The sequence below is a fragment of the Tupaia chinensis genome, unplaced genomic scaffold (assembly GCF_000334495.1).
Source record: "Tupaia chinensis unplaced genomic scaffold, TupChi_1.0 Scaffold000093_1, whole genome shotgun sequence".
Taxonomy (NCBI): Eukaryota; Metazoa; Chordata; class Mammalia; order Scandentia; family Tupaiidae; genus Tupaia; species Tupaia belangeri.
The window spans coordinates 12,403,112-12,416,676 of NW_006159555.1; the positions used below are offsets into that span (position 1 = coordinate 12,403,112).

The following is a 13,565-nucleotide window of genomic DNA, read 5'->3' on the forward strand; positions in this document are numbered from 1 at the left end:
CAGTCTTCGGTCCTGGTGGTGCCCCCTGCCTTGCCCACCGCAGGCTTCCTCCCATCTCCCGCTCGTCCCCGGGTCGCCAGCACTGCCCGTGTCCCAGGCTCCCCAGTTTAGCCCTACTGCTCTGCCCGGCCCTCCTCCCCAGGCCCCAGGCTGGGTGGTGCTCGAGCCTGCCCTGTAGGCCAGAGCGGCCCCCGGCTCTGGGGGCGGGGGGGCTGTCGCTCTACCCCCATGGCCCTGCCATCACTCCTGCTGCTGGTGGCAGCGCTGGCAGGTGGGGTGCGGCCTCCCGGGGCGCGGAACCTGACGCTGGCGGTGGTGCTGCCAGAACACAACCTGAGCTACGCCTGGGCCTGGCCACGGGTGGGTCCTGCCGTGGCGCTAGCTGTGGAGGCGCTGGGCCGGACCCTGCCCGTGGACCTGCGGTTTGTCAGCTCCGAACTGGACGGCGCCTGCTCCGAGTACCTGGCCCCGCTGCGCGCTGTGGACCTCAAGCTGTACCATGACCCTGACCTTCTGCTGGGCCCGGGTTGCGTGTACCCCGCTGCCTCTGTGGCCCGCTTTGCCTCACATTGGCACCTTCCCCTGCTGACCGCGGGCGCTGTGGCCTCGGGTTTTGCGGCTAAGAACGAGCATTATCGGACCCTGGTGCGCACGGGCCCCTCTGCTCCTAAGCTGGGTGAGTTTGTAGTGACATTACATGGGCACTTCAACTGGACCGCTCGGGCCGCCTTGCTGTATCTGGACGCTCGCACCGACGACCGGCCTCACTACTTCACCATCGAGGGCGTCTTTGAGGCCCTGCAAGGCAGCAACCTCAGTGTGCAGCACCAGGTGTATGCCCGAGAGCCGGGGGGCCCTGAGCAGGCCACCCACTTCATCCGGGCCAACGGGCGCAGTGAGTGTGGCCTGGGCTTACCTTAGGGTCAGGGGAGGAGGGTCGCTGTGTCCCTGGAGCTCAGCACTGGGGAGCTGCCGGTGGTGACAGGCATTGAGCTGATGTGGAGGTGGGGTGCAGAAGCACAGGCGGTGGGGAGCACCTGGGAGAGGGCCAGGCATGGTGGGGGGAGCTTGTGGACACATTGGCAGATAGAAACAAGGAATGAGAGAGCATGTGGGGTGAAGCTTGTATCAGCAGAGAGTGTAGTGTTAGGGGCATAGTAAGTTTGGGGAGCGATGCAAGTGTCTTAGTGGTGAACATGGTTGATGGCCACTCTGAAATGTGTGGCTGTCTGTGAGCAGAGACCTCCTTGACTGGGGCACTGAGTTCCCTTGGTGGGAAATGATTAAGGATTCCACCAAGGGGCTTAGGGCTCAGGGCTAAGCAGATCTGGGGGCTCAGGGCTAAGCAGATCTGGGTGGGAAAGACAGGTAAAGCTCATACAGAAATTCTGAGTAGTCAGTGCCTTTGAGACCAAGGGAAGGCAGGGCAGAGTGGGGGGTGTGAGGAGGGCTGGGTGCAGAGCAGCAGGCAAAACTGGGGAAAGGAGGGGTTTGAGAGTGGGAGCTCCCTTCCCCTGGGGTCTGGAGTCAGACTTTGACTCTGCCAGATGGTCCATATGGCTCCAGGGCACTTAGGACAGGGACTCCTTGGGGGAGGGACAGGGAGCATCTGCTGGGTAGTTGATAGCTTAGGGCACTGTCTTTCCTGCTCAAGGGAAATGCAGATGACTGCGGAGGGGGCTGTGGGGGGACCTGGTTACTTTCTCAGGGTGCTTCTCTGCTGTCATGTACCCGCTCCCAGTCGTGTATATCTGCGGCCCACTGGAGATGCTGCATGAGATCCTGCTTCAGGCCCAGAGGGAGAACCTGACCAATGGGGATTATGTCTTCTTTTACCTGGATGTCTTTGGGGAGAGTCTCCGTGCGGGCCCCACACGCTCTACTGGCCGGCCCTGGCAGGACAATCGCACCCAAGAACAAGCCCAGGCCCTCAGAGAGGCCTTTCAGGTATCATTTGAGCCAAATTTGAAGGAGGAGGGGGAAGAGGTGCATTGCTGGAGATTCTCTGTCTCTCACAGACCCCACACAAACCCCAGGAACAGGGCGGGAATTGTGAGCTCCAAAATGAAATGAACAGAAGCTTTTCAAGGCTGCTGTATCACGCTTTCTTAATGTCCCTATCTTTGTGACTCTTGATGTGTCTGCTGCCAAGGCCAACTCTGGCTACCTGCAAAGATCTTAGAACACTAACTTTCCTAAGCACCACTAGGAGGCTCTACTGTAGGGAGAAAAGTTTAGGAAAAGATCTGATCCCAGCCCCTGGGAGGGCTTCCATCCTTTCTGGAGAGACAGGGCAAACTGTGGTACATTTATAAAGGTGCCCTGGAACAGACACTGAGAACTTCAGTGGTTCAGAGGTAGAACAGTCAATGTGGGTTGGGTTTAGGAAAGGCTTTTATAAAGAAAGTGAGACTCTAATGTGACTTTAATGATAGATGCCATATTCGTAGTCTGAGTGGGAGAGGGGATCCAGGCTGTCTGAACAAAGAGAAGATAGAAATTGGCGTGTTGGAGGTGACCAAGACAGTGCTGACCTGACAAGAAGGAAGGGTTCACTTAGAACAGAGAGGAAATAAAGTTATAAGGGTATGATCAGGTTAAGGAGAGATCTAAACCTTGAGGTGCTAAAGCTTGAATTTGGGGTTCTTGATTTTTTTCCATGAAGATAAATATAGACTTCAGATTGGATTAGAAGAGAGGGAGACTGAAGGCAGTGAGACCAACTATAATAGGTTGGAAAGGAGTGAGGTCATAGGGCCTGAACTCAAGTGATGACAGCAGGACTAGGAAGAAATGGATTTAAGGAGGAATTTATAGGGAAGATTGGCATGACTCTGTCCATTTCACTCCTCTGCTCAAAACTTTGAATGATTTGTTTCCTACAGAATAAAACTCCAACTCCTTATCATGTCATTTAAGACCTTCTCTAGTTTATTTTCAACCTATTTTTCAGTCTTACCTTCTAGTGTTCTCATGCCAGGTACTCCAGCCAACTAGACCTCTCTTAAGTTCCCCTAACCCCTGGGCCTTCCTGCCCCCAAGCATTTGTGATCTTTGCTCCCTTTGTCTGGAATGCTTTTCCTTCCCTTACCACAAATCTTTGTCTTTCAGGATCATGTGCGTGAATCTTTCCCTGATCCCCCCAACAGTTTTTCACTAGCTTATGTTCACTGTTTTCTATTTATCCATATCCTTCATTTTTTTTCCCTAAAAGAATTTGAGGTGGCTTGGGGGTAACCTGAAGGTCCTTTTATCCTTGGATCTAACTACTGAGTTGTCAGAAAAGTCATGATGCATTTTTGCACAGAAAAACACGTCATGACTTTTCCGATGACCCAATAGATATGTGTAAGGCTTGGACCTGGGTGGCCATTCTTCTCCAATGAGTAAGGTTTTATGTGGCTGTGATTATATATTTGGGAAGGACTGACGAATGTGTGCCTGAGTGTGAATGACATATCTGTTTGCATGCCTGAGTTTATGAGTATGACTGTCACCCTTGAACATGGGCAGTGGCAGGACAGGTTTTGTTTATGTATAACTTTTTCCTTAAACAACCTTTTCACCATTGTCTGTCCAGATATTGCTTCTGTATTTGTTGGGACTCAGACCAGTTATTTTCCCTTCTAGGAAACACTTCCTGAATCTCCAAGTTGTTCTGAGTTCGTCTACCATGGAACTTAGTGTATTACTCAATGATTGATTTGTTTGAAGAATCTCTCATTCCATTAGTATTTACTGAATATCCATCATATCCCATTCACTGTGCTACGTACTGGTAGATAGTGGAAAGTATGACAGATACAGTTCTTGCCTTTTTTGGAGTTTACATTTAGTAAGATAGACAATAAACAAAGATAATAAATACAAATATAGAAACATACTGTGATAAGTGTTACTGAAAAAGAATAGAGTGTGGGGCCAGCAGGTGGCGTGGTGGTTAAGGCACTGAACTCCCACATGGCCAACTGCAGTTTAAGTTCCAGGTCTGGTGGCTTGAAACTCATGCCAGGCATGTGTGCATGCATGCCTAAAATCTCAGGAGGAGAATGAAGGAGAAGGGATTATGGTGTAGCATTCCCTTGGGAGGGTGATTTCTCACTTTCCCTCTCACTCTGTCTCTCTGGCAAGCACACACCCTCTGGGAAAAACCTTAAAAAAAAAAAAGGAATAGAGTGATATGGGAAGAGAATAATGACAGGATTGTACTTTAGCTAGCATGAATAAGGAAGGTCTGTGATCCTCTAAAGTAGGAGGACTCCATAATTTTCTGGGCTGTCTATTCTTTTTGTGGGGGAAAAATCTCTTTCTTAGGGAAGAATTCCTGCCAGTCAGTGGTCCCCAGCACTTAGATTAGGGGGAGGAGGGATCTAGTCCACTGATAATCATTTACATCAGTTAATTCTCAGTGTTGCCCCTCCCCCCTCATTTTAAGTATTATTCAGACAGAAAAATAAAGAGAGAGATTTTGCTACAACCAGGGCAATAGGCAGCCAAGAATATGCTGAAGGGTAAACCAAGATTTTGGGTGGGGTGGGAGTGGGGATGAGGTGTCCTCTGGCAAAGCTACCCTCATCCTTTCCCAATGCTGGAGAGGAGGGACTGAGGTAAGTTGGGTGGACAGCTCCAGTCAATGAGGAAAGAGCAGAGAGCCCTTCCCCCAAGAAGCACTTGGCCCGTTGGGGTCCCAGATCTAGCAGCCTGGAAAAGATGGCAGTAGAGGCAAGGAGGTCTTGAGCCTGATGCCCACAGCTTTTTCAAGAGGGTGCCATCCTCAAGGAAAAGGTCCCAGCCAATGCTGGATGACAGCTACTGAGGGAGAGGGCTCTGAAGTTGAGTGTGTTGACATGATTTTTCTCTCCCATCCCACCATAGCTGCTCCCAAGCAGGGCTCAACACCATAGCTGTTCCGTGTGTCTAGCGTGTAGGAGGTGTTTGACACATATTTGGTGAATTGGATTAAGGTGTGTATTGGGGAGAGTGGGCGAAAAGACTAAAACTTTGTCTAGACAAGACTAGAGTTGGCAGGAACTATAAACCATGGTGATCAACCAAGACGGGGAAGGAGAATAGACAGACAGGAACTAAATAAATAAATAATCAGAATTTGAAGATCCAGAGGTCCAGGCTGGGCAGTTGAGGACTACTGGGTTCAAAACGCAGAGAAGTAAGAAGAATAGACAAGAGTGTTAAACCTAGGGCTATGTGAGAAAGTATCTCTTTGAAACCATTCATTGTCTATTCAGGCCACTATTGACAGCACCTCTTGCTGTGGCTAGAGCAGGTGTCAGAGTGAGTGGGCTCAGGGACAAATGCAGGTGCCTTCTGCCAGTCCCCTTTTCCGAGGTGCACTCATGGCTTCCTCCCACCCCTGAACTCGTTTTTTGCAGCCCTTGCTTGTTCTTTTCTGTCTGAGGTCCACCATGAAATGGGATGCAATTACCTACCTCTACCTTCTCTCTAACCCCTGAGCAAACACAGGAAGTATCTGGAGGAGTGTTTTTTGTTTTGTTTTTGTTTATAGTAACTAGTAACTACAGTCTAGTTTAGTAGTTTTTCAAGTGTGGTCTTGAGATCCTGGGGACCTCTAAAATCCTTTTAAGAGGACCACAAGGTTGAAACTATTCTTAAAATAACACCAAGATGTTATCTGCATTTGTCACTCCATTCTTTTGTGATTGTACATGGAGTTTTTCCAGGCTATGTGATGTATGATGATATCATTATGGATAGCTGTGGAAGGTGTGCTTGTGATACTTGTGTTTTCAAAAATTGCCCATTTTGGGACCAGCAGTTAGTGAAATGGCTATGTCGCTGGACTCCCATGTAGTTGACTGCGGTTCATGTCCCGGACCTGGTGGCTTAAAACTCACACCGGGCGCGTGTGCGTGCGTGCCCAAGATCCCGAGAGGAGAATGGAGGAGAAGGGATTGCGGCGTGACCATCCCCCCTGGGGGGGTGATTTCTTGCTTTCTGTCTCTCTGTCTCTCTCTGTCTGTCTGGTGAGTACACGTGCCCTATAGCAAAAACCTCTCAAAAAAAAAATTGTCCATTTTGAGCAGCAGATGGAGTGGTGATTGAGGTGGCTGGATCCCACATGGATGAATTGTGCCATTTGAGTTCCAGATCTGGTGGTTCAAAAAATGTGCCAGGCCCATGTGTGTGCATGCCCAAAATCCTGAGAGGAGAATGGAGGAGAAGGGATTGCCGAGTGGTCATCCTCCCTGGGGGTGATCTCTTACTTTCCTTCTCTCTCTGTCTCTGGTGAGTACATGTACCCTATAGCAAAAATTAAAAAAAAGAATTGTCAGTTTTAATTTCTTTTTTTAAAGAATAATTTAATTTAATTTATTATTATTTTTTAATTTGGCCAGAAAGAGGCAGACAGAGAAAGAGAGGAAGTAAGCCACCAAGTCTGGGACTCGAACTGTGGTTGGCCATGTGGAAGTCCAGCACCTTAAACACTATGCCACCTGCTAGCCCCTGTCAGTTTTAATTTCTAACACAGAAGATATAGATACAATTCACATAAACAAAAATTCTTTAGGGTCCTCAATAATTTTTTTTTTTTTGAGAGATTTTCACTGTAGGGTGCATGCGCTCGCCAGACAGACAGAGAGAGACATAGAGACAGAAAGCGAGAAATCACCCCCCAGGGGGGATGGTCACGCCGCAATCCCTTCTCCATTCTCCTCTCGGGATCTTGGGCACGCATGCACACGTGCCCGGCGTGAGTTTTAAGCCACCGGGTCCAGGACACGAACCGCGGTTGACTACGTGGGAGTCCAGCGACATAGCCATTACGCTAACTGCTGGTTCCCCGGGTCCTCAATAATTTTTGAGTGTAAACGGATCCTGAGGCCAAAAAGTTTGATGATTGCTAGTCTAGCAAACAAATCATGCTAGAGAATACAAAATACTAAAAATGTGTTAAAATCTATCATCAGCCTTTATTGAACTACGAATAGGGTTAAGCCTGATCTCTTCTAGCTCTTTTGCTGACTTTCCTCATTCTTTGTCAACAATGTCCTACCTGTCTCCTTTTATTCTTGGAGCAGTGTCATTAATGACCCATATGTCCTATCCCCAGGTCTCCTTTCCTCTTTGTCTTGCCTGAGAGTAGGAGAATATCAGAAGTGTGTGATGAAGCATCTAAGTGCTCCAGTAAGAATAATTACAACTCAAAGTAAACTCCAGTGTGTAATAAAAACATACTAGAAGTTGGCTTTATTAATGCCTATCAGAAATGAACTGACATGTAATAGATCATAGGTGATATGTCTAGTATCTTTATGATCTCCAAGTACTTTTTTTTTTTTTTGACAAGAATGAACTGGTTGAAACAGATTTCAACCTATCATTTTACAAAGTCACATTTCACAAAAGGTATTGAAAAAGTCTTTCCCTGAAGTTGTGATGCCAGTTTTTTGTCTGAGCAGAGGCAGAGGGGGAGGTCCAGCAGCTAAGGACCGGGCAACGTGTAAGGCTAATGGGAGCTGGGTGGGCACCTTGGTGAGAGACACAGTGGCTCACATTCCTGGGAGACGTGTGCATGACTGAGACCATGTGCGTCTTTTGCTTACCTAGGAAATATGTGTGGGCACGTGACTTTGTATTTGTTTCCGTAATACATGTGCTATCACTTAGTAAGCAGGATGGTGTGCTGATGGTAGGTACTGCACGCATGTTAGATGAATGAACTTGTAGTTTTTCGTGGATGTAATCACGTCTCAAAGTATTTCCCCCAGTTGTTATCGGGCCTGGAATCTCTGGCATTCACTGGGCAGAGGAACTGTGTTCAAATGACCCAATTGAAAAGGTCTATTTTATTGATAATATTAACAGTAATTAACACCTCAGAGAGGAGCTGAGGGTCAGTGCTGTCCTTGTTAGTGAAGAGGTGTCCGAAAGGGTAGGATGGAGGAGCAGTGTGAACTGTAGTACCTGGAGGAAGGCCTGGTTGGCAGTCGGGGGTTCAGGTAGATGGGCTGGATTTGGGGGATGGAGTTGACATCATCCTTAATTTCCCAGTCTTTACCTTCCCATAATTAGCCCTATCTTTTGAAGAAGAGAGCCACTCCTTCTCCACAGATACACTGAACAACCCCCAACCTCCACACACACAAGTTTAGTACCTTTTCAGCCTTCAAATGCACCCGTGTATATTTGACATCATGTACATTCTACCATGCTCTCCTGTCTGGCCTCCTGTCTTCCTCTGATGCACATTTTTTTTTTAAAAGAGATTTTTTGCTATAAGGCACATGTGCTCATGAGAGAGAGACAGGGAGAGAGAAAGTGATAAATCACCCCCTCTTCCCCCCAGGATGGCCATGCCACAATCCCATCTCCTCTATTCTCCTCTCAGAATTGTGGGCATGCACGTGTGTACGCCCAGCCTGAATTTCAGGCCACTGGGTCCAGGACTCCAACCATGGTAGGCCGTGTTGGAGTCCAGTGATGTAAACATTATGCCATCTGCTATTCCCCCGATGCACATTTTGAACCCTGTTTATTCTTCCTCATGTGCTGCTGGTACAGACTGTGCTGGTGATCACATATCGAGAACCCCCAAATCCTGAGTATCAGGAGTTCCAGAATCGTCTGCTGATAAGAGCCCGGGAAGACTTTGGTGTGGAGCTGGCTCCCTCCCTGGTGAGTAGCCTCTCTGTGTGAGTCAGACCTGGCTCGAGGAAGGCCTCCTCTCCCAGTCAGCGTCAAGTCTTAGCCAGGGAGCAAGCACTTCTTTGGGGGCTATCTGCTTTCATGTGGATGTTTCCTTCTGCCCTGGGGACCAGGTAGGTAGGGATGACACTTTAGGAATGAGAAGAAGAGAGAAAGTCAACCAGAAGAGAGACCCCAGAGATGGGAGGAGGAAAGGGGACTGGGGAGGGCCTCATGGGACCTTTGGGAAGGCACTGTTGGAGTTGCCGCCCCCAGATGAACCTCATCGCTGGCTGCTTCTATGATGGGATCCTGCTATATGCTGAAGTCCTGAATGAGACAATACAGGAAGGCGGCTCCCGGGAGGATGGACTTCGAATTGTGGAGAAGATGCAGGGGCGAAGATACCAGGGTAATGAGGGGCAGGTGGAAGCCTGAGGGTTCATTTCAGGCTCAGGAGTGGAGTGAGCAAAAGAAGGAATTGATGCTTGGTCAGCAGGGAGGGTTAGGAGGGTCAGAGAATGCAGCAGAGGTGGACACACAGCAAGAAAGGGGGCAGGGACAGAGGTAGCTGGTGGGATTGGAGGGTTGGGAGAGGGGACTAGGGTAATCTTCAAAATAAGGGCCACTCTTTTCTTCTTAGGAGTAACTGGACTGGTTGTTATGGACAAGAACAATGACCGGGAGACTGATTTTGTCCTATGGGCCATGGGAGATCTGGATTCTGGGGACTTTCAGGTGATCGGGGAGGAGGCAGGGAAGAATATGGCCCTGCAAAATCCAGCTTTTGAGGGTTTGTGGGATCGGGATTGCAGATACTAAAGGCAGGAGCTTATTTTCTCTGCTGGAGCAGGCTGGAGAGCAAAGCAGCAAGATCACTGGGCCTGGGGCGGAGCGTGGTGGGGGCAGGCCTGCGGGCCTAGTGTTCTGCTTCCTCACAGCCTGCAGCCCACTACTCAGGAGCCGAGAAGCAGATTTGGTGGACGGGACGGCCCATTCCCTGGGTGAAGGGGGCACCCCCCTTGGATAATCCCCCCTGTGCCTTTGACTTGGACGACCCATCCTGTGATAAAAGTGGGTGTGTGCAGGGACTGGGAGCAATCCTTCCTCCCTTCACTTCCCCTTCTCTGCCTCCTTCCTCGGATTCCCCACTCTTAGCTTGGTTTTTACCTCTGCGAATACATCCCCCTTGCCTGACTTCTTGCCCTCAAGAAATCTGTCTCTTCCCTGCACTGAAGCATCACCCCCTTCCTGTTCTTAGAACTCTGCATGCAGTCTTTCTCAGGATCTCTCTCTCCCCTTCAGCTCCACTCTCAACTCTGGCAATTGTGGCTCTGGGCACAGGAATCACTTTCATCATGTTTGGTGTTTCCAGCTTCCTCATTTTCCGGTGAGTTTTAGGCTTTGCACTGGCCTACTCCCCACCTCCCCATTGCCACACAGCCTCTGGCTGAAACCAGGTGATCTCTATAACCTAGGGTATGGGTAGCAGGTCCCTTGATTAGGTGGTGGTCCCCTAGACTTAACATCTTCCTCTTCAGCCTTCTTCAGTTGACTTTTAGCCTATGTGTTTGTTCCACTTTTGGTTCTAGACTGTGCGTACTAACTAGAGATTTTGAGAGAGGTTAAGGTCAAAGGTAAATTTTCCACATATGCTACCATTTTAAGAAAGAATTTTCACTTTCCACTTCTGTGTTTGCAATTAAGCATAGGGCACATGCCAGCTTTGTGGAGAATGTACCCTTACCTTCCAGTCCTGTCTTTTGGCTGTAAAGATCGCAGCTTCAGAAGCTACAGGGAGGATCCCACAGCCCCACTGTTGGCTTAGTGGGTGGCAGGATTGGGCTTGCCAGTCAACTGAGGTGTGCAGTCCTTACAGAAAGCTGATGCTGGAGAAGGAGCTGGCTAGCATGTTGTGGCGCATTCGCTGGGAAGAACTGCAGTTTGGCAACTCAGAGCGCTATCATAAAGGTGCAGGCAGTCGCCTCACACTGTCGCTGGTGAGCCCTTGTCTCAGCTGTCCCTCTGCCTCCCTCTGAGTTCCTGTCCTTTCTTACCCTGGACCTTTCCCAGCACATTGGTCTGTAATGATAGCCCCTGCACTACCACCACCATCTAATGTTCCTTTCATCCTTCCGCCTCCATGTTGCCCTTGGCCCCAGCGGGGATCCAGTTACGGCTCGCTCATGACAGCTCATGGGAAATACCAGATCTTTGCCAACACCGGTCACTTCAAGGTGAACAGTCATCTGCTTGTTCTGGTCCCCCTCCATTTCACCCTGCTCATCCCCATCTGCCACCTCTGCCCCTGCCCCTCTGCCCCTCATTACCCCCTCTCTCCACCTAGCTGAGTTTCTGGATACTCCCACAGTTCTCCAGTATTTCCTAGCACACAGAAACTCCTTCTAATGTTCATTTTCCTTTTCTCCTTTTGCTCTCACCATCAGGGAAATGTTGTTGCCATCAAACATGTGAATAAGAAGCGCATTGAGCTGACCCGGCAGGTGTTGTTTGAACTCAAACATGTATGTAACAGAGTATGGGTTGATGGTAAGGAGTAAATGGAAGGGGAGGAGAAAAGGGGAAGACTACACAATAGTAAAATTGGCCTTGAGGGTAAGGGGTTTACTTATAAGTGATTTTAAGTTGTAGCTACAGCTAAGAGAAAGGCCCTCTCGCATGTGGAAGGTTTCTCTAATTTTTAGCTCTTTCAAGTCTCTTGTCCCCCCTCCCCCTTTTTCGTTGTTGTTAGATGAGGGATGTTCAGTTCAACCATCTCACTCGTTTCATTGGAGCCTGCATAGATCCTCCCAACATTTGCATTGTCACTGAGTATTGTCCTCGTGGGAGTTTACAGGTGAGGGACAGGTGTAGGAAATTATGGTGGGGTTGAAGGATAGGCCCAAGGTTACACTGACTCTCTGCCAGGTGATAGCTAGTGAGACTAGAAAATAATCTATTCCATGTCACTTACCAGGATATTCTAGAAAATGACAGCATCAACTTGGACTGGATGTTTCGTTATTCACTTATTAATGACCTTGTTAAGGTGAGTCTTCCCTGCTCATCCACTTTGAAATACCTCACTGTACTATTCCTCTCCTATCCGTCCTCTGAAATTTTGATCTCTCTCTCCTCATTCCTATGGTTGGGTTAAGAGCAGGTAAACAAGGGGCCTGGGTTTTATAACTGGGGGGAGGGAGAGTTTTGTTTATCACAGGGAGTCCTGTATCTACAGAGAATTTTTGTCTTCCTGCCCTTGATATCACGGATCTCTCTCCATCATCTCTTTTACCTCCAAGGGCTCTTATTAAAAATCCCTTAACAGGGAAAAGATGAGTGGACTCTCCAAACATATTTAGCTCATTTTCCTCTCTGGCCAATCTGGCATGTCTGCTCTTTTGTTCAGAAAACAGAAATTTAAAAAAGATGTACCAATAAAACTAAGATAAACCAATGAAAACTGTACTAAATGTATGACATTCTTCTGCTGCAGTAGATTGCAGCTATTTTCAGGTGACCTAGAGGCACATGGATTTGTGGAGGCATAAAACTGAGTCTTACACAAGTTGGACAGGTGTTTAGAAGCGCATCTCATACCACCGAGCCAGCCTCTGGGTCACCTGCATGGTGCCTGAAGCTGGCTTTAGTTTTCTAAATTCTCATAAAGTTATTTTAAAAAATACAGGTTTGTGTGTGAAAGTATGCCATCAAATGGGAGATAAAATATTAGGTAAAGTCAGCACAGTGCTCAACTGGGGGTATGAATGATAAATGTAAGAAAATCATGACTCCTGAGGGAATAATAATTCGATAGAAAAATGATTTAGAACAAAGGCAGAAGCCTAGTCATTTCTGTGATTTTGGAAGGCATCCTTTGCAGTTTCCACGTAAGTAAGTTCACAAATTTGGAGATTCCCAAAGGTTTAGTTGATACCAAAAGAAACAATTCATAGAGACTAGAGTTATTTATCCAGAGCTAAACATTTAGGCAGAAGTGTTTTTGATTAGCATACGGAACCTTGTGCCCTTTTCCTGTCCCAGCTGACTTGGGTCAGCTCCTAGGGGTCATTTTTGGGAAGCATCACTCTGCCCTCTTATGACCTACCATATAGTCTCTCAGAGGCAAATGTTTTCTTCCTGGCCCCATGGGACAAGCAGTTTCAGACTTCTGCATTGGCTTGGCAGTTGTCTCCTACTTTTGTACATTTTTCAGTTTTTTCTAATTTAGTTTTCTCCACTTTCTCTCTGACTCAGCATCCCTTCTTGTAGATCACATTCCTCCTCCACCCTGGCTTGTCTGCCAACACACGGCAGTGCATTAGAATTTACAGCTGGTTAGTCTTCCTTGCTTTAGCTAGCTACTCTGATACCGGGGTCTCAAGACAGGTCTTCCTAGTTAGCTGCCAGGTACTTGAGGCCAACATGGTGTCATGCTCCTAGGGTTCTGTTCCCTTCACAGTTCTGTTCCCTTCACTGCTCAGATAGCCTTTTCCAGGGTAATAATTATTAGCTCTCCTTATCCTGCCTCTAAAGCATTTTTCTTATCCCTGGTGCTTGGTGCCTGTATAGTTCTTGTCATATCAGGAAAAATGACTTTCCTATTCTGCCTCTTTTCTTGGATAGAAATTGTGCGAAGGATGCCTCCCCAAACCAGCCTGTTTTTATGTCCCACAATCTTTAGGCAGCTAGTTAGTGCCCATCTCATGGAGAGGGGGTATTCTAAGCCAGATATGATCCAGTCCCATGACTTGATCTGTATCCTGCAGGGCATGGCTTTTCTCCATAACAGCATTATTTCATCCCATGGGAGTCTCAAGTCCTCCAACTGTGTGGTGGATAGTCGTTTTGTGCTCAAAATCACAGACTATGGCCTTGCCAGCTTTCGATCAACTGCTGAA

At 48.1% G+C, this 13,565-nt stretch overlaps 1 protein-coding gene across 3 annotated transcripts in view; it reads left to right on the forward strand.

Moving 5' to 3' along the window:
• The first annotated feature begins 6 nt into the window (after positions 1-6).
• Positions 7-13,565, forward strand: part of NPR2 (natriuretic peptide receptor 2) — a 19,378-nt gene continuing 5,819 nt past the window's right edge. Inside the window, exons 1-13 of one of the 3 annotated variants that reach the window (XM_006143160.2) lie at positions 7-895; positions 1,742-1,947; positions 8,542-8,655; positions 8,941-9,076; positions 9,308-9,402; positions 9,606-9,738; positions 9,970-10,054; positions 10,535-10,664; positions 10,827-10,901; positions 11,112-11,189; positions 11,417-11,521; positions 11,642-11,713; positions 13,434-13,565. In XM_006143160.2, coding sequence (XP_006143222.1) covers positions 229-895; positions 1,742-1,947; positions 8,542-8,655; positions 8,941-9,076; positions 9,308-9,402; positions 9,606-9,738; positions 9,970-10,054; positions 10,535-10,664; positions 10,827-10,901; positions 11,112-11,189; positions 11,417-11,521; positions 11,642-11,713; positions 13,434-13,565 — 2,028 coding nt within the window. In that variant the 5' untranslated portion in view covers positions 7-228. The remainder of the gene's footprint in view (positions 896-1,741; positions 1,948-8,541; positions 8,656-8,940; positions 9,077-9,307; positions 9,403-9,605; positions 9,739-9,969; positions 10,055-10,534; positions 10,665-10,826; positions 10,902-11,111; positions 11,190-11,416; positions 11,522-11,641; positions 11,714-13,433) is intronic. The other 2 variants (XM_006143161.2, XM_027769839.1) reach the window with 2 other exon arrangements.